The sequence below is a fragment of the Microchirus variegatus genome (assembly GCF_963457635.1).
Source record: "Microchirus variegatus genome assembly, chromosome: 14".
NCBI classification, from domain to species: domain Eukaryota; kingdom Metazoa; phylum Chordata; class Actinopteri; order Pleuronectiformes; family Soleidae; genus Microchirus; species Microchirus variegatus.
The window spans coordinates 9,875,309-9,900,405 of NC_139815.1; the positions used below are offsets into that span (position 1 = coordinate 9,875,309).

The 25,097-nt window shown below is 38.9% G+C and overlaps 2 protein-coding genes across 2 annotated transcripts; both read right to left on the reverse strand.

Annotated features, from left to right (window-relative positions):
• Window positions 1–311: 311 nt before the first annotated feature.
• bbs4 (Bardet-Biedl syndrome 4) lies at window positions 312–14,291 on the reverse strand (the record flags this gene model as incomplete). Its single annotated transcript, XM_083900838.1, has 16 exons — window positions 14,240–14,291; window positions 12,534–12,576; window positions 10,153–10,232; window positions 9,893–9,956; window positions 9,561–9,672; window positions 9,302–9,374; window positions 8,909–8,962; window positions 8,689–8,816; window positions 6,152–6,206; window positions 5,982–6,050; window positions 5,623–5,775; window positions 4,462–4,633; window positions 4,075–4,144; window positions 3,838–3,982; window positions 3,548–3,752; window positions 312–457 (listed from the first exon to the last, which is right to left on the reverse strand). The coding sequence occupies exons 1-16, from the start codon at window positions 14,264–14,266 to the stop codon at window positions 312–314; spliced, it is 1,596 nt and encodes a 531-aa protein (XP_083756964.1). The 5' UTR covers window positions 14,267–14,291.
• Window positions 14,292–14,807: 516 nt separating this feature from the next.
• On the reverse strand, window positions 14,808–23,849 carry scamp2l (secretory carrier membrane protein 2, like). The gene is made up of 9 exons (XM_083900486.1): window positions 23,731–23,849; window positions 22,038–22,118; window positions 21,636–21,722; window positions 20,554–20,680; window positions 20,331–20,459; window positions 19,538–19,697; window positions 18,775–18,876; window positions 18,121–18,238; window positions 14,808–17,340 (listed from the first exon to the last, which is right to left on the reverse strand). The coding sequence occupies exons 1-9, from the start codon at window positions 23,785–23,787 to the stop codon at window positions 17,194–17,196; spliced, it is 1,008 nt and encodes a 335-aa protein (XP_083756612.1). The 5' UTR covers window positions 23,788–23,849; the 3' UTR covers window positions 14,808–17,193.
• Between the last annotated feature and the right edge of the window lie 1,248 nt (window positions 23,850–25,097).

The window sequence follows — 25,097 nt, forward strand, 5'->3', positions numbered from 1 at the left end:
TTAACACTATTTGTGATCTGGTACATACATACATCTATAAGCTTGGTCAGATGTTTGGTTTAAAAAGTAAGCAGTAACACCAACATTAAATGTTCCTTTAAATAAATGTTGTGATGGACGTGTGCCGTGAGTGACCTTACCTTTTCCAGTTTAAATTACTGAAAAACTTGGAATGTCCAACTAAAACAGAAGCCGATAAATAAAGGAAGGCTTCATGAGCTGGAAAACCACAAGCGGCTCGGCAAACCTTTGCTCCATAATGTGATATTAATCACAAAGATAGCAAATACGATCGAAGCCACTGAGCCAATTCATTCCTCCACCTTGGTTTTCGTCTTGGAGCTTCTGGGTTTGTCATACTCCGCAGGCTGTGGGGAGCCTGGAGGATCGCTGGGCGGGCTGGGGGCTTTCTCCGCATCAGGTTCTGGTTCAAGGAGCGAGGTATCTTTTGAAACTCCTGAAAATAATGAAACAAATTCAAGAAATGCAGTTTCAATGCGATCGCAGGACCTCTACAGCTTGGTTCAGCTTTAAACATGCAGACATGCACCAGTACACTCTGAGAAAAAAGGGTTCCAAAAGCGTCCTTCTACAACGAAGAAAGGGGTTTTCAAGGGTTCTTGGTAACACCAATGGATCCAGAGAACCCTTTAAAACCCCTTTCCTGGATAAAGGGTTTTAAAAGGGTTCTTGGTGGAACCCTCCAAAAGGTTTCCAGGTAAAAAGGTTCTAAAGCCAAAGAACCTTATAGGGTTTAACTTAGCACTTTTATTTCTAAGAGTGTAGAGATGAATGATGCACGACACCACATATGAGGCAGTGACATTTTGTTGCTGTGACTGTACGGCACATTTAAAAAAAAATCCTCCACATGAGTGCTGCAGAGTAACCCCAACTGACATAGGGCGAAAGGTGGGCTACACCCTGGACAGGGCGCCAGTCCATCACAGGGTACAGAACCATGTAATTTAAATGTAAAAAAAAAAAAATAATAATAATTTAAAGTTCCAGAGTGTAAGAATTAAAGGAATACTTCACCAATTTGCATTTAGCTTTAGAATAAGTTAAGTGTTTTTGAAAAAGTGTGCTTTCCATCCTTAGTTTCCCCTGAGTGGAGAAATCTTCATTCTTTTTTCTTTGGCCACCAGTGACACTTGGTCCGAGCCTTGAAACTGCAACGCTAATTTCGCACATCTTAGACCCACCCGTAGGGGGACGGGACCTCATTCCCAGAATGTAAACGGTGTCCGCCATCTTTGCTAACAGTTATGCTAACAGGACCAAGCGGACGTTCCAACTACCAACCGGCTTTATTTTATTGACCTCCTCCCTGCGCTTTTCTAGTTATCATTACAGCATACTTCTTCTTTCGCATGTTTTATTGTCTTTCTAATCTGCGTTCGAAAACACGTCATGAATGGAAAACGTTAAATCTTCTTCTGACACAGATTACAAGTGAGTATCAGTTCAGTACTTGAATTACTGATAATTAACATTATTAGCATTACGGCAGTTTGTGGGCGCAGGATCAAATCCACCAGGCCCCGGGTGATTACATTGTTTACAGTATTATTATTGTATAACGCATTACGAGTATTAAGCATTGATCTGCATTATTAATGTTTTGTATTATATTGTATTAAGCATTAATTAGTGCTTACAACTTATTATAGTGTTATAAGTAGATTACAATGCATTATAAGCTTGGGATACATAAAAATATTCATAAATATATCCAAAATATAAATATATTGGGTGTGTGATGATATATTGATTGATTTGCTCTGCACACCCCCAAGTCTCACTCCAAGGTTTTCTAACAAGTTGGCAAAAAAAATTATTTTAGAGCAAAGATACGTATGGGAAATATAGCCAATATCAGATAGATTAGTAATTTCATTAGACATTTAACATTTACATATTGACTAAACATCTAGTTGTTATTCCATTCCATCCATCTCCAACACACGAGGCTGAGACGTAGAGATCTGCTGAATGCCAATACAAACTGAACTTACCGTCCGATTTACTTTGTTTTCATTTGTACACATAACTCTCCTAATAGCACAAAGATTTGGCAAGTGGTTTTAAATCCACTTCACACTCAGAGACACTTTGTGGGATTTATATACAAACAGCAGCCAAGTTTCAGAGTTGAGTTGTTTTCCACACACAGAGTCTGAATCATCAGAACGACTAAGAATCACTGTTCCCTGCACCGAACAGGTGAACCCTGACCTCCGCTAAAGTTTATTTACAGCACAGCAGTAATATTACTGACACACACACACACATACACCCTCCACTCTAAATAGTCACGTTAGCATTAGCTTGATCTGGCACGAGTTGTAAACTACGCATGGGAAGTTCTGCGGTTATTTGTTACAAGCTAAACAAAAGTGGTGGAAAACACGGCCCACAGGCTCTCGAGAAGAAAAGCATTGCTGTCCATTTCCCTCTGAGAGCTGTAAGCTGCTATAATTATTTCAGAGTAGCCTTAAATTTATTATCTCACCTGTGGGTCTTTTTTTTTTTTTTGGTCCACAGTGCCACATTTCCTTTTTTTGTGCCAAGAATATATATTAGCCAGAGGTTAGCTTCTTTTTTTCCCCACATATTCCATTTTACCGTAGCCTATAAATCCAATTCGGGAACACTAGTGCAGGCAAGACACTGTGAGTAGACAGGCAAAAGATATTTTAAGTTCTCATTTTAATGAAAAATTGGACTTTGAGTTAATGGAGAGAGGTGAAGGCAGTGAAATTTGTCATTATCTGCACGGCCCGTGGAATTACTGGAAGTCTTCACAGGGACTTTTAGCCTAACCTGGAACTGTCCAGTTTTACACACAGAGACACTGGTTTGCATGACTTCAGAGGACATTGCATCGACTTACATTCATTTCCAGGAAACGTACACTTAACTTAACCATAGTTACTAATTGCCTAATCCTGACCCTAAGCTTAACCTAACTTTAAAACTTCACCTTAAATTGTAGTGATTTATGCTATGGGGACGTGATTTTTGTCCCCATAAGGACGACAAGTTCCCATAGTGTAACTGTGTAAACAAATTTCGGTCTCCACAACAGAAGGAATACCACAGCCACAATTCAAATCTTGGCCTTAAACTTAACCACAGTAACACTTTATAATAACCACACACTATTAGCATTAGTTAAGCATTAATAAATATTGAATTCATCATTTATAACACGTGAATACTCATTAGTATGTAGTTTATGAACACAGTTATAAATATTTTACTCATGTGCTGAAGTGTTAGCATGTACTGAGCGACTCAAAGAGCTTGTTTGTTGGAGGTGGATGCCGATTGGCTGCTTGAGTACAGTAGCTATTTGGACATTTGAGTAAAACATTTATAATGTGTTTATAACTAGATACTATTGAGTATAATAAACAATAAAGTGTTAGCCTTAACAAACTGCTGAGAAATAAAATTCTGGCTCATTTTTTAGGCTCCATGAGCACTACTGGCCCTGACAAGGTCAGTGTTTGTGCCAGAAAACCAAAGTGAAGGTTTGTACCTGTTGGTAGCTGGATGTTCTTGTTGTAGCTCGCAGCAGAAGACATGGCCTGACCTAAGGCTTGGTTGGTACCGAGGGGCGCGCCCGGTGTTTTGGTGGCTGCTGCTGAGTTTGGTTTAGATTTGGAGTCCTTGCCCGGTTTGGTCCACACCAGACTCTCAGACACATGCAGGGCAGCTCCCATCTTCTGAGCCATGTCAATCAGCTGTTAGTGACAAAACAGCGATGTTTTACAACAAGTGATGCATTTTTAAAAATTTAAAAAATGACACCAACAGGAGTCACAGTACCTCTGCATCAAACTCAAAGTTACTACTACTGTCTCGAAGCAAATTGACTTTGCTTTCCATCTCCTGATACTGATTCAGAGCTGCTTTCTTGTCACCGTGGTTATAAAGAAATATTGCAAAGTTCAGGTTAACCAGAGGGTTGGATCTGTAAGAAAATCATTGGGGGGGAGGGTGGGGGGTGTCAATAATTTGATACAATTTTCAGTCGAAATTTGTATAATGATAAGATGGACTCACTGATCCAGAGTCACTGCTTGTTCATATGATCTGGTGGCATTCTCGACATCCTCCAAGTTAGTCAGAGCAACTGTTAACAATAAATATGAGACAGGTGTAAACGCTGTTATTGTGAAAATCCAAAAACAAATTTCATTTTGCACCCAAAGCCTTCAGGGTCAAATACACATCAAATACAACACAGCTACCACTGTTTTCAGACTTTAGATTTGTCTCATTTAATTGCTGACTCTGATCCTTTGCTGCAAGATAATTTTCCCTGTGTGGGATCAATAAAGTCTAATCTAATGTAATGTAATTTTAGATTGCCATTGCCACTGGAGGTTTTACTTTTTATTTTAAAGAGGTAAATGATTGAATACATTCTTTTCTTCTCTGATTCACTACCTGCCAGCAGCATGAAGAGTTCCCCCATTCGTGGGTTCAGGTTGATGGCTGCGCTGAGGAAGTGGAACGCTGAGGCGTACTGCTGCATGGTCAGGTGCACCAGTCCCAGGTTGTACAACACTTTCCAGTCAAAAGGAGACAAGTAGTGGGCACGTTTCAGGCAGCTGATGGCCTGCATGCAAAATGAAGATGGAGAGAGAAGTAAAAAGTATCTTAATACCATCTACTCCATGGAGCAAATAAAGTCAAAATATGTACTCTATGTATATTAAAACTAGAGCAGTGCCCGTGCAAAAATTGGTGCGGATGATTATCCTCTCAGTTAGCCCACAGTGCTGTGTGAGTGAGAGGGGGCGTGGCTACAGTAGAGCAGCGAATGTGATGTGTGCTTCTACTTTCTTTTACCAATATATTTAACGATATCTTTTGCATTACTTATCCAAACAACGTCAAACTTAGCACTGCACTTACTCGTGCCTGTAGCAAGACACCTGTCAAGTTTGAAATCAATCGGACCATCAGTCCAGACAGACGTTCCTGGAATTTATAGATAGATGTTCTGGTGTTTCTCCAGTTGATCAGCCTAATCTGGATGTAGTGGATGTAGTCACTTGGGATTATCTCATCAGCTAATTGATGATGATAAACAGAAGCTTCTACCATATTAGTGCAGTGCAAGTATACATGTTTCTCATGGCATTGGAGTACACTCTTAGAAATAAGGGTTCCAAAAGTGCTCTTCTACAAGGGCTGAGGTTCTACCTGGAACCATTTGTTCCAGGTTTCCAGAAGAAAGGGTTTTTCAAGGGTTCTTGGTAACACTAATGGTTCCAGTGAGAACCATTTTGATCCAGAGAACCCTTTAAAACCCATTTCCTGAATAAAGGATTTTTAAAGGGTTCTTGGTAACACTAAGGGTTCCAGAAAATGATCTCCTATGAGGACAAGACGAAGAACCTTATATGGTTCTACTTTGCACTTTTATTTCTTAGAGTGTATGATCTGTGTGTGCTATAACGACTGTTGTATTAAAGGCCCAGTCTGTAATTGGTGGAAAATTCTTCTGAACAGCCAGTGCCGGTTGTTTATTTCCAAATAATGTCATGAATGATAATGTTTTCTATTTTTTGCACCACCACCAAATCATTAAACATTACTCACAGCAACATATTTCTTTTTCCCAAAGAAGCACATGCCAATGTTGTTCCACAGAGGGGGGCTCTCGGGCACTACACAAGCCGCCACTCGGTACTTGTTCATGGCCACATCAAAGTCGCCGTGGGTCTGCATCATGCTGCCTGCAGCCAGGATGGCCTGGAAATGAAAACAGTGATTAAAGCGATTAGCAGAAGATGTAATCTGTGCACGAGGGTATGATGAAAGACAAACTGCACCTCCTACAATGAATGACCTTATGTTTTGACTGAGCTGCTCTTTAAAGTGTTCTGTGCACTGTGCTCGGGTCGCTTAATAAGAAACTAGGTTTCATACCAAAGCATTATGTTTGTGTGAGTGCTTACCTTATAATTGTTGGGGTCAAAAGTGAGGGCATTTCCAAGGTGCTCAAAAGCTTTCTGATATTTCCCAAGCTAACAAGAGATTTAACACAAAAATAATGCACTTGTTTAGTTTCTGAAATCCAGATGTCAATCTTATGATGAAGTGTTCACGAACAAAAAAATCCACCTACCTGTAAAAAAAGCAGACCAAGAGTAGTGAGGAGTTCAGTGTTCTCTGGGAAGTATCTGAAGTGAAAATGACAAAAGTCATAGGCCGCCATTAGATTAGTTGTACAAGCAAACACTTTACACTTTATATTAGGGAACACATATTCACCATTAACTAGGTGCTTACTAACATATATACGTAGCATACTAGCCCTTTATTAGTCACCATTAAGCATGTTTTCACACCTTATTCTACATAACCTTCCTCTACCTCTATTACGACATGAATTAAGATTCTAAAACTAAAGATCTAAACTGTTACCTGCAATTCTATGATGACCATCCAGCATAATTATCTCTCAATCACTTTTTGGAACACATGTATGCAGCTTAAAATGACTGAAAAATATTTCAGGTGTGTACACTTGAATATATCATGACCTCTTAAACCTGGAGCAGAAACCTGCTCCATGTTAAAACCTGTAAAACCTGTGTTTGACTATTTCATGTAGACAAATGTGAATAATTGTACGAGAGCTGAAACAATTAATTGATTATTGATTGATTACTAAATTAATCGTCAACTATTTTGACAATCGATAAATTAATTTGAACTTTAAGTCACATCATTCTAATCCAAATGCCAAAGATCGCAGCATTTGACAGAAATAAAACGGTACTGTAATTACATTTAATTCGTACACTTATTCTTGAGCAAACACAGTTGATATTCAGGGAATCTGAAGATTATTTAATCACTATTAATTATAACCTGTGGGGTATAGTATGATTTAAGAAAAAGTGGTAGAGAAGAGGTATGTCGGCATCAAAATAAGACTCACAGGGGTGCATCTCATTAAAGACATTGCCAGTATTTGGCACTTGATTAATTCATTTATCCCCCAACAGCATGTAGACATAATGAGCTCTATTACAGACATGGATGTCGTTTCCTTATTTATGTCATGGCTCAATGTTTAAATATTCAACATGTTAATAGAAGTGGAAACGAAGGCAATTTATGCTGAACTGAAAAAGGAGCCCAAGTTACAATGCGGCAAACTTGGAGCTTTGTGTGACACTGAAGGAGGACGGGCCACTTATACTCAAAATAATATAAATATTCATATCACTCATAAAAGAACTCATCTGAAAAAAACAACATGTTTTTTTTGCTGTAGTGCATCTCGACAGAGCATCATTGTGACGAAAACATTCATGATGAGAGTGAAAAACTGTGTCATAACCATTATAAATGAAATATTCTATTATTTGGATTATATTTTAATATAATATATATCTTATAATATGTCTATTATAAGTAGACATATTATACCGTATTTCTCCAAGTGAACCTAGTTCCCTGGTGTACTAATAAACATGTCTGTGACATGCTTTGGTCAAAACACCTTAAGGATGAAGCACCACAGCAGTTCAATCACTCTGCCAAAACAGACCTGTTCAGAACGCTCCGTTTTGAGTGTCTGTCTCTTTAAATGCAAATGAGACACAGGAAACTACGTCAGCGTCACTGAGGCTCCGGCAGCTAACAGTAGTTAGCATTTGGAAAAGCTGCCACTCTACCCGGCACATTGCAGTCATATATAAAACTAGTGCAGTGCCAGTAGGAAGTATGTATTCCTATAGTGGGAGCTAAAGAAGATTTTTCAGTAACGTAAAGGCTAACATAAAACACTCACTGTGCAACCTCATAAGGCACATTTGCGTTGTGCCTTATGATTTTTTGAAGAAAGTCAGCTCACTGTCAAAGTGCATCAAAAATTCATTAAAATTATTCCTTAAGAAGTTTGCTAATATTTTCAACGGATCCTTGTTATGGGCGATGCCGACTATTATGATGGTAAATTTCAAGTCACTCAATCAAATAATTTTTTTACATTTAAATTCCTCCAAAATATTTGGCCAGGCCATGCTCAACCCATATCCAAAGTAAGCGAGATATGCCTGTCACAGACAGACACACAGACGCAACTTGCTTTATAGATAGATGTATCCACTGGACACGTAAATCCTCTGAGGCTGGAAGTTTGTGTAGAACTCTGTGCTGCACTGTGGAGCCAAGAATAGAACACTTCGCAGACTTCCGCTCTTCCGGATACTATAGCCCTCGCCTGCACTCTCACGTTTTTTAGGGACAAAGACAAATTCCAGGAATGTCTCATTGTGACGTCAGTGCGGAAGTCAACATTGCATGTTTTATCTCCTGTACTTAGACTGAGGAGGACCACAAAAACATAAGTGAGTCATCTTTTTTCACACTTTGCCTACTCACAGGGCCTCCAGAGTCCCAAATATAAGTTTTTAAATGATTAAAAAGTTGATTTTGCATAACATGTATCCTCTGAAAAATTTGCAGAACTTTTGTGAACAGGAAACCTAACATTTATGATGAAAACATATATATATTTAAGGAGAATCATTAAAATACATACAGCAGAAATCCAATGCAGTATCCACACTAATTGGTTACTGACTCAAGAAGTATTTCATATTTTGCTCACTCAGATTTACAAGGTTTGTATCATCAAACTTTACTTACTCCACTGCTCTCTTATACACCTCTATGGCTTTGTCAGTTTCTCCAGCCAGCATATGGACTTTCCCAAGCACCATGAACGTCTTCTCGTGTTTATTTATCTGGAGAGCTATACCGAGATGCTCCTCCGCCTGACACAAACAGAAGATCAAAAAAACGATCAAACCACAGAGGAAGGAATACATTTTGTACTGTACCGGGTTGGTAAGATCCACGCACTCACTTTTTTGAAGTCTTTGATGAAGAAACAGCACACGCCCAGATTATGACTGATCTCCTGGGGTGAGAGAAAATGCCAAATTTTACACGGGATGGTTAATTGAACTAGATGGACTAAATTTCATTTCCAGCTCTGTCGAATACAAATTATTTAGCATTACTGACAGCAGTATTAAAAGAGACTGGCTAAATTTCCTCAAAATACTCTGTCAGTGATTAATGGTCCAGTTCAACACTGGTTTACATATTACTGGATCAGTATGGAAAAGCAACCATAGTTTCTTTTCTTTTTTTTCTGCTGCATAAACGAGGGAAAAGGGGTTAAGTTTTTTCTTGTTAAATATTGGGAAGGTTTTGGAGAGAAACAACAACAAAGGAAGTGTGTCTTTTCTTTTACCCAGTCTGTTTCATTGAGTCTTGCAGCTTCATGATAGAATTCAATGGCTGCTTTGTGCTTTCCCAGGAGAAATCTACGGATAGAACAAACAAGAAAAAAAGAAAAATCGATTTGCTAAATAGCCATTGTTTAAATTGTAAAGCAGTTGGGTCTCATGAATTTTTCCTAATAGAGAAAAAAAATGCATAAATCTGTCCTGTTATGACGCTAATGGAGAAGGGTTGATGCTCTCCAGCACAGACGGTAGTAATGGACTCACAAGGATCGAGCCACTTGCTTGAGATTGTCAGCACTGCTGGGGTTAAGGATGGCGCAGCTCTGGAACAGCTCCAGGGACTGTTGGATCTTGCCCTCGAGACGCAATATTAGTGCTGCAGGTAGAAATAGAAACACAAAAGAAAGAATCACCGACACAAGGAAGTAAATGACACAAAACCAAAGGATTAGTATGAGATTTTGCAGGAATTAAATAACTTTATGGAAGGGATTATACTACCACATGAGCTTCATAGCACTTGATGCAGCTGTTAATTAGCATCACATGTGTTAAATGTGCGTGGGAGAAGGGTTGACGTGAAAATGATGACTCACCTTGAACATATATGGCATATTCGCACATCCCATTAGTCTCCTGGAGCTGTTCTTTGACGATCGCCTATAATATGGACACAGATCAGCGAGCAATTTCTTTAATAAGGTAAAGACATATGCGTGAAGAATATTGCATAACTCATCATCATGTTCCAGAAATGAGAACTTCTAACACAAAGTGATATCTAACAGGTAAAGGTGTTAATGTGGAGCTGTGCACATTAGTGTAGAACATTGGGTCAAATTGGGCTTTTTTTTACCTTACAGGTGTCGTAGTCTTTGCGTATGTAGTGCTGGTGAATGAGCCAGTTTCTCCTCTCCACAATTGGAAGCTCTGGAGCTGAGTAAAAGAAACATTATGGGATGCACATGTGAGCAAAAAATGTCACTTTTACTGCTTCGATTATTTCTTATTTTGGTGATAACAGAATTATTCATCCTCAAGTGCCCTCCTTCTTCTTCGTAAAAGTATCTGATTTGATAAGTTACCACTGAAACCTAATTAAATTTAAGCCAATTCAATGGACACGGTGTAAATCTTAGCTTGCGAGCACGTTTTGGCATTGAAGCAGACAGCTTGGATTATTAACTATTTTTTAGTATAATTTAATATCTTCTTTTTTTTTGCCAATTAAACAGCTGAATAAATAATCTTGAAAGATTCCTCCCGAGCAAGTATTTGATCTGACAGTTAACATAGATGTTAACACTTCAACCAAAAGCCCAGGCTTAACTATAATTAATTCACCAGCCTCACTGTAAATGTCACCTTGCGAGCAAGTTTTTCATGACAGACACTGCTTCCCCCCCCCCGTTTCTCTTTTAATGTCTCGGCAGGTTGAGATATTTTTCCCGTTGCCAGGGAAACAATGTCTCCCGTAAGCCAGGTAGGTGCTAGTGACAGAACAAAAAGTGAAAAAGGGGATTCTGCAAGAATGGGAAGCACAATGCAAAGCCAGCTTCAGAAAGGGATATGTGTAACCTAAAGAACCAAAGCAAAAAGCTCTTTTTCCCAGTGGAGTACGACATTTCATTTCATTTCATTTCACAAGGAAGGAAGCAAACATAATTACAATTCAAGTGAGTTTGATTCTGGCAATCCTGTTATCCTGCAACGACTACACTCACTCCAACTCTAAAAATAGGAATCAGTGCAAGGTAAAGTGGAGTACGAGGCTTTGAGTCTGCCACTGACACAGGGGGATATCATTAATGAACTGCCTGTGTAAGAAAATACAGAGTGAATTACACTAAAGCTTTGCCCCGTTTTCATCCGTCAGCGATTCGAGCAGCGCTCTGTTGATCCGCTGCACAAAAAAAGTGGATCCTCTTCCAACTACTTCACAGAAACCCTCTCCATCGCCGAGTGCGAGATTGCATGGCCTTCACATGTTTGCCTCGTCAAGATTCGGTGCGACCCTATTTCAAGCGACCTAATCCTCTTTCTCCCTGCTGAGAAAGCAATAATATTCTTGTCTCCGGGTTTCAGCTGTGGCCCCGTGGTGCTCCAGTGTCCACATACACAAAGCAGGGCATACAGTATTTGGAGATACATGCGAGACGTGTATTTATGCGACTACTGTACGAGAGAGGAGTAGAAGAAGAGCAAGGAAGAAGGGCACAGCGTGAGGTCCCCCCCCAAATATAGTCCTTTTAAAAACTTCATCCCAAACATGGAGGAATTTTCTCATTGTTATACTCGATCTGGCAAATGCTAAGACAGATTTGCCTTCCATGTGCTTCAACCATCTGCTAAAAGGGGATAAGAGCAACGAAGAGACGTGCTGAGATCAAAAGACACATGGAGAGAATGTAATGAAAAATGCGGTGAAAAATAATTTTGGAAATTTACCACTAAGAAACTTCAAACACCATTGGGGTTGTCAAGTTTCCTACTCAAATTTCCCATTCAGGCAGCGATTCCACTAAAACACAGTGTTCTAGAAAAAAGGTGAAATTATGTTTTAATTGATTTTAGGACTTACTTGAAAGAGAGAATGATCAGATTTGCTGCACACTCTAGTCGTTAACCGCCGAGAATGTAATAAGGGCATTGTACAAGGCAAAACTAAATATGCTGTGTAAAACCTAATTCATTTTGTGTACGCATTTCACAACAGCAATTTGATTTCATGGCGGTAATAACAATAAACGAATGAATGTATGTGAATTAAGTGGCTTATGAAGGCAATCAAAAAGGCTTTATGGTCTTTTATCTGATTATTATATTTCACTTATTGCTAATATTATATCATTTTGTGGACCAAAAGGTTTTCTTTCTTCTGATTTTAAGTTCATATCATTGCATATTTCAACACACACACTATTATCTATAGTGTCTACTTGATTGCTCCTATATAACTTGAAGTATTAGCAGTGATTACAAAACACTATAAAAACCATAATGAGCCACAGCATAATCCAGCTAATGGGACATTTTCCACACAGAGAAATATCTAGTGGTTCAGTTAATTCATTTCAAGGACATTCGAGAGAAGGGTGAGGGTGACCTCTGCAGGACAATTAGTTTCAAACTACCTTTGATGATATGCTTTAGCAGCAAACTTGCAAGACATTCATGTAAATAACATGTAATTGTGATGCTTGAAAATATTTTGAGGATGATTTTTTACTACTGTACCTTTAGGTGCTCGTCGTTTCTTGGCTTCGGTAGAAAGAGGGAGCTGAAATATATCACAACACACCACAAACAAATAAATAAAGTAAGCAACAGCATACACGATGCACAAACCATGCCTTGCAGAGCAAGTTACACAGTGTACAATACATCTATCACTGTTTCCCACAACGACGACGACGACGACGAGTACCAAAAGCGCAACCCAACAAACTACATCAGCTCTACTCGTAAAAAAGTTTGTTTCTATTTGATGAGAGAATGTGTAGGTTTTATAGGTTCTCCTGTGAGTCTGTGAGGGTTTAAAGCTTAAGGAAAGAAATGCATCACTGACTTGAGGTCAGAGGTTATCTGTCTATATGATAACAAGATCATTTCCCCACTGTGGGATTAATATGGTTAATCTAATATTAAATAAAAGCTTACTTATGAGTTTGTGTTGCAAGTATTTTTGCAGTAGATTTTTTTTTATATATATATATATGTACATATATACATACATATATATACGTATATATTAGAGGTGGGGGGGAATCGATTCACATAGGAATCACGATTCTAATAATCCACGATTCTGAATCCATTCATAAACTTCAACTTTTTTTAAAAAAAAGTTTCTATTATGAAAAACCACACAAAACACTGTTTGTGTTATTTGCGTACAGTTTATTTTTGCAACTTCTGGTAGAAAATGTCAGCTAGCCTAAGCTTTTATTTATGCAAGTTGTTTTTTGTACAGTAAGTTTTTAATTGTTTTGAATGAATAAATGTTAACTTTTGTCTTAAGTTTGCCTTTGTGTGATCACATTATCTTATACAAACTGTATTGTTTTGATGACATAATTTGCCTTAACACACTATGCATTGTATGTATATATATATATACATATATGTATATATGTATATATATAAAGTTACAAGGTGGCCTTTGCTCATGTGTATTTTTGCTGTATGTTGTGAGAAGACAGGATTAAATCAGGTTCCCAGTCTAAGTGTCTCGAATTAGATGAAATATAGTTCAGTAAGACCCCAGTGCAAATCATCTTGGAAGGGATTCAACTCTATGATTAATCTGATCACCTCTATTTACAAAATTGAAGAAATCAATGGAAATTTGTAATATGGCCAGGACACATTAGATAGTATATTCTAATAATACAATATAGCATTGTGAGCCCGGGAAAATCTGATTACAGCAAAAGAACATCATGCATTTACTAGTTTACATTATAAATGCAGGCATGTACAATATCTCAGTAGTTAAATTCCAACAATGTCATTCTTAACTCACCTATGCATTGACTCAATATAGTGTTTAAATACCTTCTATATTTCAACACATCCTAAACGGTATAAACGGTGTTAAAGCCATAACAGGGTTGTTTACTGTTATCAACTACACCATAAAGTGTAACAGGCTAACACTGTCACTCCACTTTACTGTAAATATATCTGTTACAGCTCAAGTTGTGTTCGCACTGAGTTAGCAGCAGCAGCAGCAGCAGCTTAATTAACTTAGCTGGCTTTAAGTGCGTTAGCCAGGCAGCTAGCTAAACCTTAGATAACAGCCGCCGTAAAACGGCTCTACTTAAACCTCAGCAACACACGTTTAATCAGTTAAATGACAAACTACCACTTTTCTAAACGTCACGTTTAACTGTGTGTTCACTCATGGAGTGAAGGAAAACCAGCTTTGGCTTCGCACTCACCGCCGTGGATGTGTCCTGGTCCGCCATCTTGGGGATGATCAACACTAGAAGCTGTTGCTATGGATACATCTGTGGAACGCGGAAGTCGAGCTTCGCTAGGTAGAGATGTCTTTATTATGTTTATCGACAAATGTTTGTGACTATATAACGTCAACATTAACCGTCTTTGTCCAGCCCACATCATCACCTAAGTTAAACTTAATCCTCAAAAACCCTCTTTGAGGCTAAGAAGTCTTAACATGTCTGACAACGGTTGGTTTTGAACCATAACTTCTCACTTAACGTCCTCACAATCTATTTAAGATGTGTACACACATTGTAATTTAAAACACATTATCTCACCTTCACATTTTCATTACAAGAAACATATTTCTTTGTAATAAAATTGGGAATGTCCCTGTAAATTTCAAGTCACAGAATCATTTTAAGTATATTCAACTATGTATAATCATAATCCTACTTCTATTTATTGTTTTTAATTAAGACAATATATGCATTTGCTTCATAAGTACGAAAACATCTTTACATACTGTAGCATTCACATGCTAAACATGAACCAAACAAAAGAGAGAGGGAAAAAAACATTTTATTTAAGATGACTGAGGCGCCATTTTTACCAAATACCACTCTTGAAAATAAGTTTTAAATAAGACACCAATATGTACAACACCTTATTACACAATATAACCATAAGGAAAACATTACAATAAAACAAAAAGATAAAAACACAAATAACCAACAGCCTTGTGTTCACATACCCACACAAAAATTGGTGGATTACATTAGTGTCAAGACCCTGAGGTTAAAGCTAAACTAAGTGATTCGCTGTAAGAATAACAAACACAGCCCATTTATGACCTTTGAGATAGCAGTCAAGTCAAGATAATCATTTTTGTATTCTTTTAGCTCGTTTATGCATTTTAGGGAAATAATCCTACGTTAAAAATCTGTTAGTAACTTCGCATAAATAAACCTGTAACATGCCTTTCAATGAAACTGCAGCAAAACTCCACACCTTCAAAAAGGCAAAGTTGTTTCTACCATCAAGTCAAATGTAACAAACCAGTTAAACTACTTCATCATGTATGCTCAGAAGAGCACTTTGTCAAACTTCATTAAGTTGCTCAAAAGAGTAGAAAAAAAGCCTTCATCCCGTCACCTTCATTATTAATCATAAGCTTATCAACTTTATACACATGGAAATATAAAAATCTGTGAGAAAGTTGTGTGATCAGTAACGTAAAAGCATCCTGTAAAGAGTAAGGACAAAGTTATTGGTTTAATTCCGTAGAATACAGTGTTAACAACATGGCTACCCTTTAAGTACCTACATGCTGTTGTGCTGCCAATACGTACACATATATTATGAGGAACCATCACTCAATGATGGGAAAACATTCTCATGTCTAATACACTTTTTAAACTATCAAAATCCTGTATTTGGTGTTCAAGTTTGAAGGGTTTTATTTAGGGCGCTTTCACACCTATAGCTCGATTGCTTTGGTCTGCACCAGTCAGAAAAATGTTACAATGCGGCAAACAGACTTGGGTACGGTTTGCTTTCACATATGTATAGTTCTAAACGAACCAAAATAGACTGCAAAGACGATCGGCACCGGAACCAGACTAACCCCGATTTCCACCGCCACGTTAAGTAAGCGACATGGTCACCGGAGCTGATCGCTGCCACTCTAATAATGTGAGCATTTCCACCCGGGCACGACGCGGCTTCTTGTGTGAATACGACCTGCTCGCAAGGGTTAGCGCCGTAACGTGCCTGGTGGGGATTGCAGCTGGCAGAGAATGGCGCACTGGGGTTCCGAGGCACGTGGAAATCCGAGGGTTATCCCGTATCTCATACACATAATGCATTAAACTAGACCGTTTCGTCCCATTTGGTCTGGTGTCTTTCACACCAGTGGAACCGTACCAAAATAGGGCGATTAAAGCCTGGTTTACCGGTTGATTTGGTGCACACCAAAGGACCGAGATTACATTCACACCTACACAAACGAACCGAACCAGGTGTGAAAGCACCCTTATTTCACCTGGGGAAAGTAAGAGAACAAATCCCCAGTACCTTCAAAAATGACAGGATTTTAATAATTGTACTCTAAACTCTCACTTAAAACTCCAGCCTTGTTCTACGCTGCAAAACAAATACTCTTATTTATACATAATTAGTCCACCATGTTAAATAGATTATGTAGTGATGAGGTGCTGACAAATAAATGATATCGCATTCACTATGCCTCCTCTTCACCGTCTTCATTTTCATTTCACCTTCACTTTGAAGTTTTTAGACGGCATCGACGCACAACATGCCGTCCAAAACGTAGGGTAGTTGAGATTTAAGTAACATTACACGAGACTTTAATCTTCTCCGTCTCTAAAATGGTAGTGCATAACTTTTAAATATAAATGAATGTCGGTTACAGTCAAGCCAATGAGTTCATGCTGATAGTCTTGTTTCTCAGTTCAGCAGTGATCAGAATCACACAGCGACATTTCCTTACTGTGCACAGTAAGGGATATATTTTACTTCAAGACTGGCAAAGGCAGGGAGGAAATACAGCAGCAGGTCGATGTATGGCTGAAAATATGAAAAAGTGCCCACAAAAAAAGGTCAGAAGTGTATCTAGTGCTAAAAAGATAAACAATTAAAAAAACCTGGGCAGCAGAAGGGAGCGGACTGGTGCGTGATCACCTATGTCATGTAAAGGCAGCAGCAGTATTTTGTAATTATTTAGAAATCTTCAGGAGGGGGCAACAGAAATGATGCACTGGAGGTTTCTAACTAGAAAAAGGGGGAGACCCTTATTAGTATTTTCATCAAATTATCATAGCCTAAGCTAAAACTCCCCAGCAGATGTTGGGTCATGGCTTGTTTGATACATTCTTTTAGTGACATACAGAAAGATGAGACTCTCCTGAGGAAAACCAGTCCAGTTTTCCTAGCTCCTGCCAAAGGCTCCCTGTGCAGCAGAGGAGGCAGCACCGGCTGCAGCAGACTGGAAGGATCGGTTGGTCAGGACTTCCTGGGAGAACTCCTGCTGGGCCTTGCTAAAGCTGGCACCTGTCCTTCTGTACTTAGAGTGGACCTGGGGAAATGGCGAAAAGGGGACAGAGATTAGGGCAGTGACAGGTTTTTGAATCTCTTGTATATGTTCAGTGAAGGATTGGTACGCCTCACAAACAACAAGAGCATGTGATAGGTATTGATTCAATCATTTTTTCCCCCAAGGATTTGAGAAAACACTGCAAGACAGGCTATTTACTGAAGTTTTCAAAGTACTTAATACAGATTAAATACAGGTTTGTGATTGCTTCTTAGGCAGAGTCAGTGTTTGCATGGCAAGAGCATACAAACAAGAATGAAGGACAAGGTCATGGCTGACATGGTTATCGTTAAGACGAAAAGAAGTCTTAATAAATAAAGTGCTACTATCATTAACAACAGGATACAAGTTTCCCTATTTCATTTGCCCTTCGTCTGCATTTCCTGTATTGTGCCGGGGTTTGGCTGATTCTTTCCAAATGAATCATTTGAATGTAAGCTCAGCGTCTTGACCTGCTTTGAGTATTTCTGAACCTTCAGATCCATTCAGCAAATTCTAAGTCTTTGTATTCCCTTTGATGCCCTTCCATCATAGCTGCTGTTAAGGGCTTTTGTTATCACCATTTTCACTTCCTCTCTTTGATCTGGGAGCAGCCTCACTAAACTGGAGTGGGAATTAACAATATGAAGCAGTCATACGGTACATTGAGATTATAATTTACTTTCACATATTAAAATTAAGAATTTGAAACCTCCTTACTGACACAAGATTATTCAAATCACATTATCTGCGAACTAAAATCGGCACTTCATATTAGCATACCATTTTCAGTAGGATGATAGCCAAGACGGCGTTTACGGTGAAAAAACCAGCGACCACCATCATAACCACAGCCACGGCCAAATTTGTGCCGATCATGCTGATTGCTGAGATCCATCCACTGCAAATGACAGAGAAAGACAGAACAAATTCTGTACAGTGAGCATGTACAGCACTGTATGCAACACATACGTTTTGTCTGGAAAAGAAATGTAATTAAAAGTATCCAACTAAAAGGAAATTACATCAACATCCTGCCTTTCACCAATGACCAATGGAAAAGAATGAAGTTTGAAAAAGTGACTGACGTAAAGGAAGCCCGATATATGTATTCTCTAATCTGAAAGGAAACCCAGAGAGAAAAGTTCCACACACTTACAAAGCAGCAACCCAAGATAAGTTAGGGCAGCAGGAATCTGTCAAAGAGATGCAAGAGAGGAGATGCAGAGCGAGAATACACAAACAAACAAACACAGTAAGTGAGAATGAAGATGAACTGCTGACCCATGCATACCCACATGTACAGCGTAAACACCTCAAAGCAATGTGTAGAGACTCCTTCTTACTAATGGCAGAAATCTGTTATCAATAAGCAGCTAAATCATGCACTAACACCACCCTACTGATACTTAAAGTAAAAAAAATGTTCTCACTCACCTGTTTCCCCACCTGGGGATCCCCACGGTTTGGATAATGTACACTGCCGTTTGGAAAAAGAAGACAAAGAAGAAGAAAAAGAAGCTAAAGGAGCTGTCAGACCTGGGGAGCAAAAATAGAGAGACACACCACGTTATTATTGATTTGGTTTTGGAGTCATATGACTCAACATTACTCTAAATTGAACAGACACATTAGCATTTAGAAATTAAATGCAAGTCTGTAGAAACCGAGATGTTATTTTGCAGATTGCTCTTTTAAACTTGCTCTGTGCCTTGTCCATGTGCATAGTAGATATTTTCTTTCCATATAACCTACTAATAGCGCTCTCGCCTTTGTAGCAAGAAGACCCAGGTACGATCTCCGGTTGGAGCAAGGACCTTTCTGCATGGAGTTTGCATGTTCTCCCCGTGTGTGTGTGTGGAGGTTTTCACCAGGTTCTCCGGCTTCCTCCCACAGTCCAAAAACATGCAATATGGGGTTTGTCCAGGGTGTACCCCGCCTATCGCCCTATGTCAGCTGAGATAGCCTAACCTACTAATATTTACTCTTATGCCGGTATCAGACTACAGTTTCTTTGATCCCAACATATGTGGTCAGTGAACTGAAGAAATTGAATTGCCCTTCAGGGATTAATAACATTTTCTGTATCTGTAAAACAACTGAATCAAGCAAATTAACCATTTTACTGCTGCTACAATATAATGTCCCGTCAGTACTGTAAATCAAAGCATTTAATTAAGAGGCTGCTTAAACAGCGTACCTGAAGGCTTTGTAGACTGGCCTGTACCAGCAGACAAAAGACACAGGAGTGAAGAGGATGAACCAGACAATGGACAGACCAAAGTCCACACCATTTTGATTGTTCACAGTGAAGTAAGCCAGACAGGCCAGCACGTTGAGGAAGAGAGTGGCACTGTGGACTGTGGAGACACACAGGAAACCAAAGTGTGACTGTAACCTTTAACCTCATAGTTCAACCCAGTGAATCAACAGAGTTTTTTTCAATCCATCAACTTCAGTGTAGTGTTATAGGCATTTAAGGTTGTGAGTTATGCTTTCATTAAATGTTCAACCAATAATGTGTGACAGAAATTAATGACACGATAGGGTTCTGCACTGGCAGTCGTTAACTGGACTATTGGATTTTAAAAGAATTACAACCAAACTGAAAAGATCCAGCATATATAACGAGATACTCAATCATCAAATTTAAAACGTGTCATCATAAATAATAAATATATATATATAGAGAGAGAGAGAAAAGACAAAGATAAAAAGGAACAAAGGTCATGATTCAGGAAATAGTGATATTAAATACTGTACACATACAGATAAAAGGGAACATTATGCTGTGAATTCAAGATGTATAGCTGCTGATTTCTAACTCAAACACATTCACAAAGAAGTGTTGCTACATGTATGTGAAGATACCTCACTTAAACTTATTAAAAAAGTACTTTTTATCATGCACGCTGGTGACTATCATATTAAAAAACAATCCAACTTGTTATCTGAGTCAGTGTTGGGGAAAAGCTGCATATTGGGGTACGTACACATCCAGAGGTAGTACATTCTCTTGCAGATCCTGCGGTAATCCTCCGGGATTTCCTCTTCAAAGTCCTGGTAGAAGCAGGGCTTCAGAGGGGAGAATCTGGGTAGAGGCGGCCAGTTGTTCTCTTTTGCTGAAAGACATTTCACAGTGTCATTATTTTTGAGTAATGATTTAGTTCTTCTAGTTCATGCATGTCACAACTTCAAACAACTGCAGTCACTTACTTCCAGTGTTTCCTCTGCTTGTCGTCCTGTTCTGTAGCTCCTGCTCTTTACGGTCCAGCTCTGCTGCTTTGCGCTCCAGCTCCTCCTGCTGTTTGATGAGGTCAGCTTGGGCAGCAGTTGCAGTTGCCTGGTGGGTGATTGGAGAGACGCACTCTAAACACTCTTAATACTGTCACTTTTACCCCTAGTAGAACTAATGATAATCCTGGTTTTTGAATCGTGAAACTACTACTGACTCTCCACTCTAATGCCAAGGTCAGAGCACACATTAGGCGATCACAGAGCCATAGATTGGAGCTTCGAGATAAAACAGTCATATGCAACCTTTCCAATTGTTGCAAAATGACATGATAGGGGCTGGACCATGCGGCAAGGCTAGATGACACCCAGAAAGATGAAAAACATGGCTTCCAAAGCGGTGTACAGTATATGATACTTTCTGTGTTGGGCTATGAGAAGAGAACAGGCTGGACCCAAAAGAGAACTTCAAGGTAACTTCATCACCCCTCTTTCGCTTCACCATTTTGTATGTTTATACTCATTACTTGTACCCTGTGCTCTCATTATTCACTGATGTGACAGAACACATCATATATGGCAGACACACTAAAATCGAACATGCCAGACTTTCTGCTTGGAGCTTGTGAGTTATCCCAGATCTAGCCGACAGGTCACGACACCCTACATCTGTAGGTAATGCTTAAAAAGCATAGAATGACCTAAGCAACAACTGTGAAAGTAAACATTTGAACTGATTGCAGTGCAGATACTTTTTTCAACGTGTGGAAATAATGTACAGATGTAAACCTGTTAATATACAGCATTTGTTCAGCAGGTGATACAGTTTAAGAAATGAACTCATCAAAATAGTATCTGTGAAAACTGTATGTTGGCCAATTTGAGACTAAGGCCTTGTACTAATAAACATTGACTAGGTAAAGCTTTATATATATTTTTTGGGCAGAATTTCTAGGTTACAATACTCCTTGGAAAAAAATCCAACTCACAACCTGGCCTTAGTCTTATCCATTTTATTTCTATTCTTAAATGTTCAAAAACTGAATTTGTAAAATGTGTATCACCTTTGCACTGTGCTCCACAGAGGTCTGTAGTATCGCTGGTTGAGAAGAGACTGCAGAGATAGGGATAGTTGTGCCAGAGTGGTGTCCCTGCAAAAACAATTAAAGCAGTAATTTTTTTTTTTAAATCAAAACTAGGACAAATGAGGGTGACTGTTATAATTATTTGTTCAAAACATCCACACAGAAAGGAAAAAAAGACCCACAACGTGACCTAAAACCACAATGAAAGGACAAAGATGGACCACCAATCACAGAGTGACACAAAATTACTGCACATGCATTATTTGTAATCACAGAATATTGCTCTGAGCTTTAGCAGTCCCTCTCCTGTGCAGGAGTGGTTGTGTTTCATAATCTGTCCACGATCATATCATTGGTTAGATTAAAAGCAGAGGATCTCACCAAGTCAGGGGCAGAGAAGGGGTTGAACTCTCCCACACTTTCATTGGCTCCACCACTGGTGGCTTGTGTGACTGAGGCATCCTGGAAAATAAAGGTAAAGATGAGATATGTTATGTTACACCAAAGTTATTTTTCCGCCTAAAATCAAGGCCGTGTGTAAAGAGGAATGTCCGCGAGTGTTCCACCCAGTCCAGGAAGAGCACCTGAACACACACGTCACTCTCCACATTAACTATTTACAGACTCTAGGTTCTTGTTTCAGTCGAAACTGTCTTCACTTTTGAGGGAGCAAACTTGTGTTTTCGTTTATTACGTGAACGTGTCACAGTGACGCATGTGACACCATTAACATACCACCTTGAGCTATTTTGACATTAAAACACGAGATGAGGACAAAGAACCCGTGAGTTTACAAAGACGGTCATTAAATCTCTGATCGGCCGTGAAAGATTTGATATGAAGTGAAGCATTTGATATCTCATGTTGTAGTACTTCAGCCCAGTCTTGTGATTGGATGGAAAAAAGTCTACCTTCAAATACAAACAAATTGGTGTAAGACATTACTATTAATGCAAGTCCAAAAACACATCAAATCCATGCTATAGATTTAAAATAACGAATGAACCTTTAATGTTGTATAAATGTTTTTAAAATGCAACCACCTACAGTCACAGATAATGCACATCAGTTCACTCTGTTGTCTTATGTCAGCCAATGTGCTTTTGAATTTCAGTGCATTGGTATTATTGATAAACTTTCATGTTAACTGTTGATCTGCAAGATAGAGCCCGACCAGTATTAAATAAGGGCTGAGACAATTGTATCACTGTTGTGTATTTCAAGTATTATAATTCGATACTATTGATAATTGTGATTTTATTCCTTAAAGTTGAGACAATAAGTCACAAGTCATGTTTTCCAAAATCAATGCACACATCTAAGTCAGTCAGACATGTAAATGACAGGGACAGTGTTACACAACTGGTACAACAGTATGTTGTTTTTTTAGTTAGTTTCTGCACCTGCTAATAATGATATAAATACAAACAGGCCAAGCGGAAAACTGTGTTTTAAAAACAAGAAATACAAAATACTTGGTGTTCACTGTTCTAGTGTTGAAAACAACATAAATGGAGCGTCACAAAACAGACGTTTTAATGTTTGAGGTTAACTAGCAACTGCTAAATTTTAGCTGTAAGCTAACAAAAATATGGAGACGATAGCTTTAAAAATCGTCCAAAAACAAAACACCCCAGTACATATCGATTTCTATTCCACCCACACTATTATACACCGTATATAGTGTGAACTGGGTCTTGATTACAACATGATATTAATCAATGTCGTTCTGAGGAGGAGTCACAGTCCGTGTGTACTGGAGCAGCTGACACCTGTTCGTGGGTATGTCGCTGCTTCACCTGAGCGAGAGACTCCACCGCACACGTACAGCGACAAATCCACTCAGACAGGTTTTTTCTTTCTACATATGGCTAAAATTGGACGTCAACGTGTCATTTATTCTTTAACAGATACGGTTCTTAAGTCAGGAAATACCGGGGCCGGACCAAACCCAGCAACCGACCAAACAGGTTTTGGTCGCAGCATATTTCAGTGTTCACTTGACTCGAAGGAACAAAACCTTCTCTTCTCTAAAACTCGGGCTCGTAGCGGATACAACACACAACCGTCTTACCTGGAAGGGGTTCACGTCCACCGGGTCCGCGAAGGGGTTACTGTCATATGCCGACATAGTGGTGAAAAGTTGCTACCAAGCGGACAAAAACAACGACAGCTCCCGTCTCCGTGGTGGCGGCTCCTGGCTGCTGCTGCTCCACCTCAGCTCAGTCAGTGCCGGCGGTGGTGCTGCTGCGACACTCAGCCTCTGCGCATGCGCCGCTCGATCGGACGGTGGCCCGCGTGATCAATGGCCGCCTTGAGTCATTTCTTCTTCTCACTTCTCCTACCTGACGTCTTTCTTTTGTTAGAACTTGTGTCAAATAGTCTCCGATGTACAATTCGTGTGATTGCCTGCATTCACTACACTGTAGCAAACGTAGAGAATGAGCTCCTTCTCACTCTTTGTGTCCTAAAACACTGTAATAAGTCAAAATGAACCACACTAAAACATACAATACCCATAATGCATCACCCAGTGTGTACGGTGGCAGAAATGTAATTTATATGGAAGATAATTCGGGTCAAATTTGAGGAAGAAAAGTCAGAATACTTACTTTAATCTTGGAATTCAAACTGTAAGAATTCTGAGATTAAAAAGTCAAAATTCTTAAAAGAAAGTCAGATTTCTGCCTCTTTAAAAAAAACCAAAAAACTTGTATTGAAGTAAAATACAACCACACTAAAACATAGATGTGTAACATTGTGTATTTAGTACATATACATCATGTGTGGGTATATGTATATTTTAGATTTATTTCTATCTTATTTGCTTCTATGTGCAGTTTTTAATAATATTTTGTAATTTTCTCTGTATATTGAGATATTGGAACCCCGTACTGTCGCCACTGTGGGATAATAAGCTATTTTATCTTATCTTATGGCAGAATAGGAATTCATACGGAGGAGGATTAGGGCTACAGATTAATGATGTAATAATAAGAGAAAAGCTGTAACCTGTAAACCTAAATAAATACAATTATTTAAAGAAAAAGTATTTTTCTTGCACAATGATGGCATGTAGATGTCTTAATGCTGCCTAAGTTTGATTGTGTTTTTCCTTATTGGCCAAACAGTCCTGTTAGTAGATATTATCATTGTGAATTTTAATTAATGTGAATTTTATGCAATCGCAAGTGAAAAACGTCTGCTGACTAAAAGGCCTATTTAAGTATGTTATGTTATTGGTCTTCCCCGGAGTTGTGTAACATTTCAACGCAGGTTTAGAAAATAAAGAAAAACTAGAAAAGCACTCGGAGAGTGCAGACCTCCACCAAGGCAGCTCAGTGCCTACAAAATACACCCTGCCGGCCCGCCTGGATCAGACAGCAAGTGTTGTAACCAGTGATGGCATCTACGGATCACGCCCAAAATTTAATCACTTGT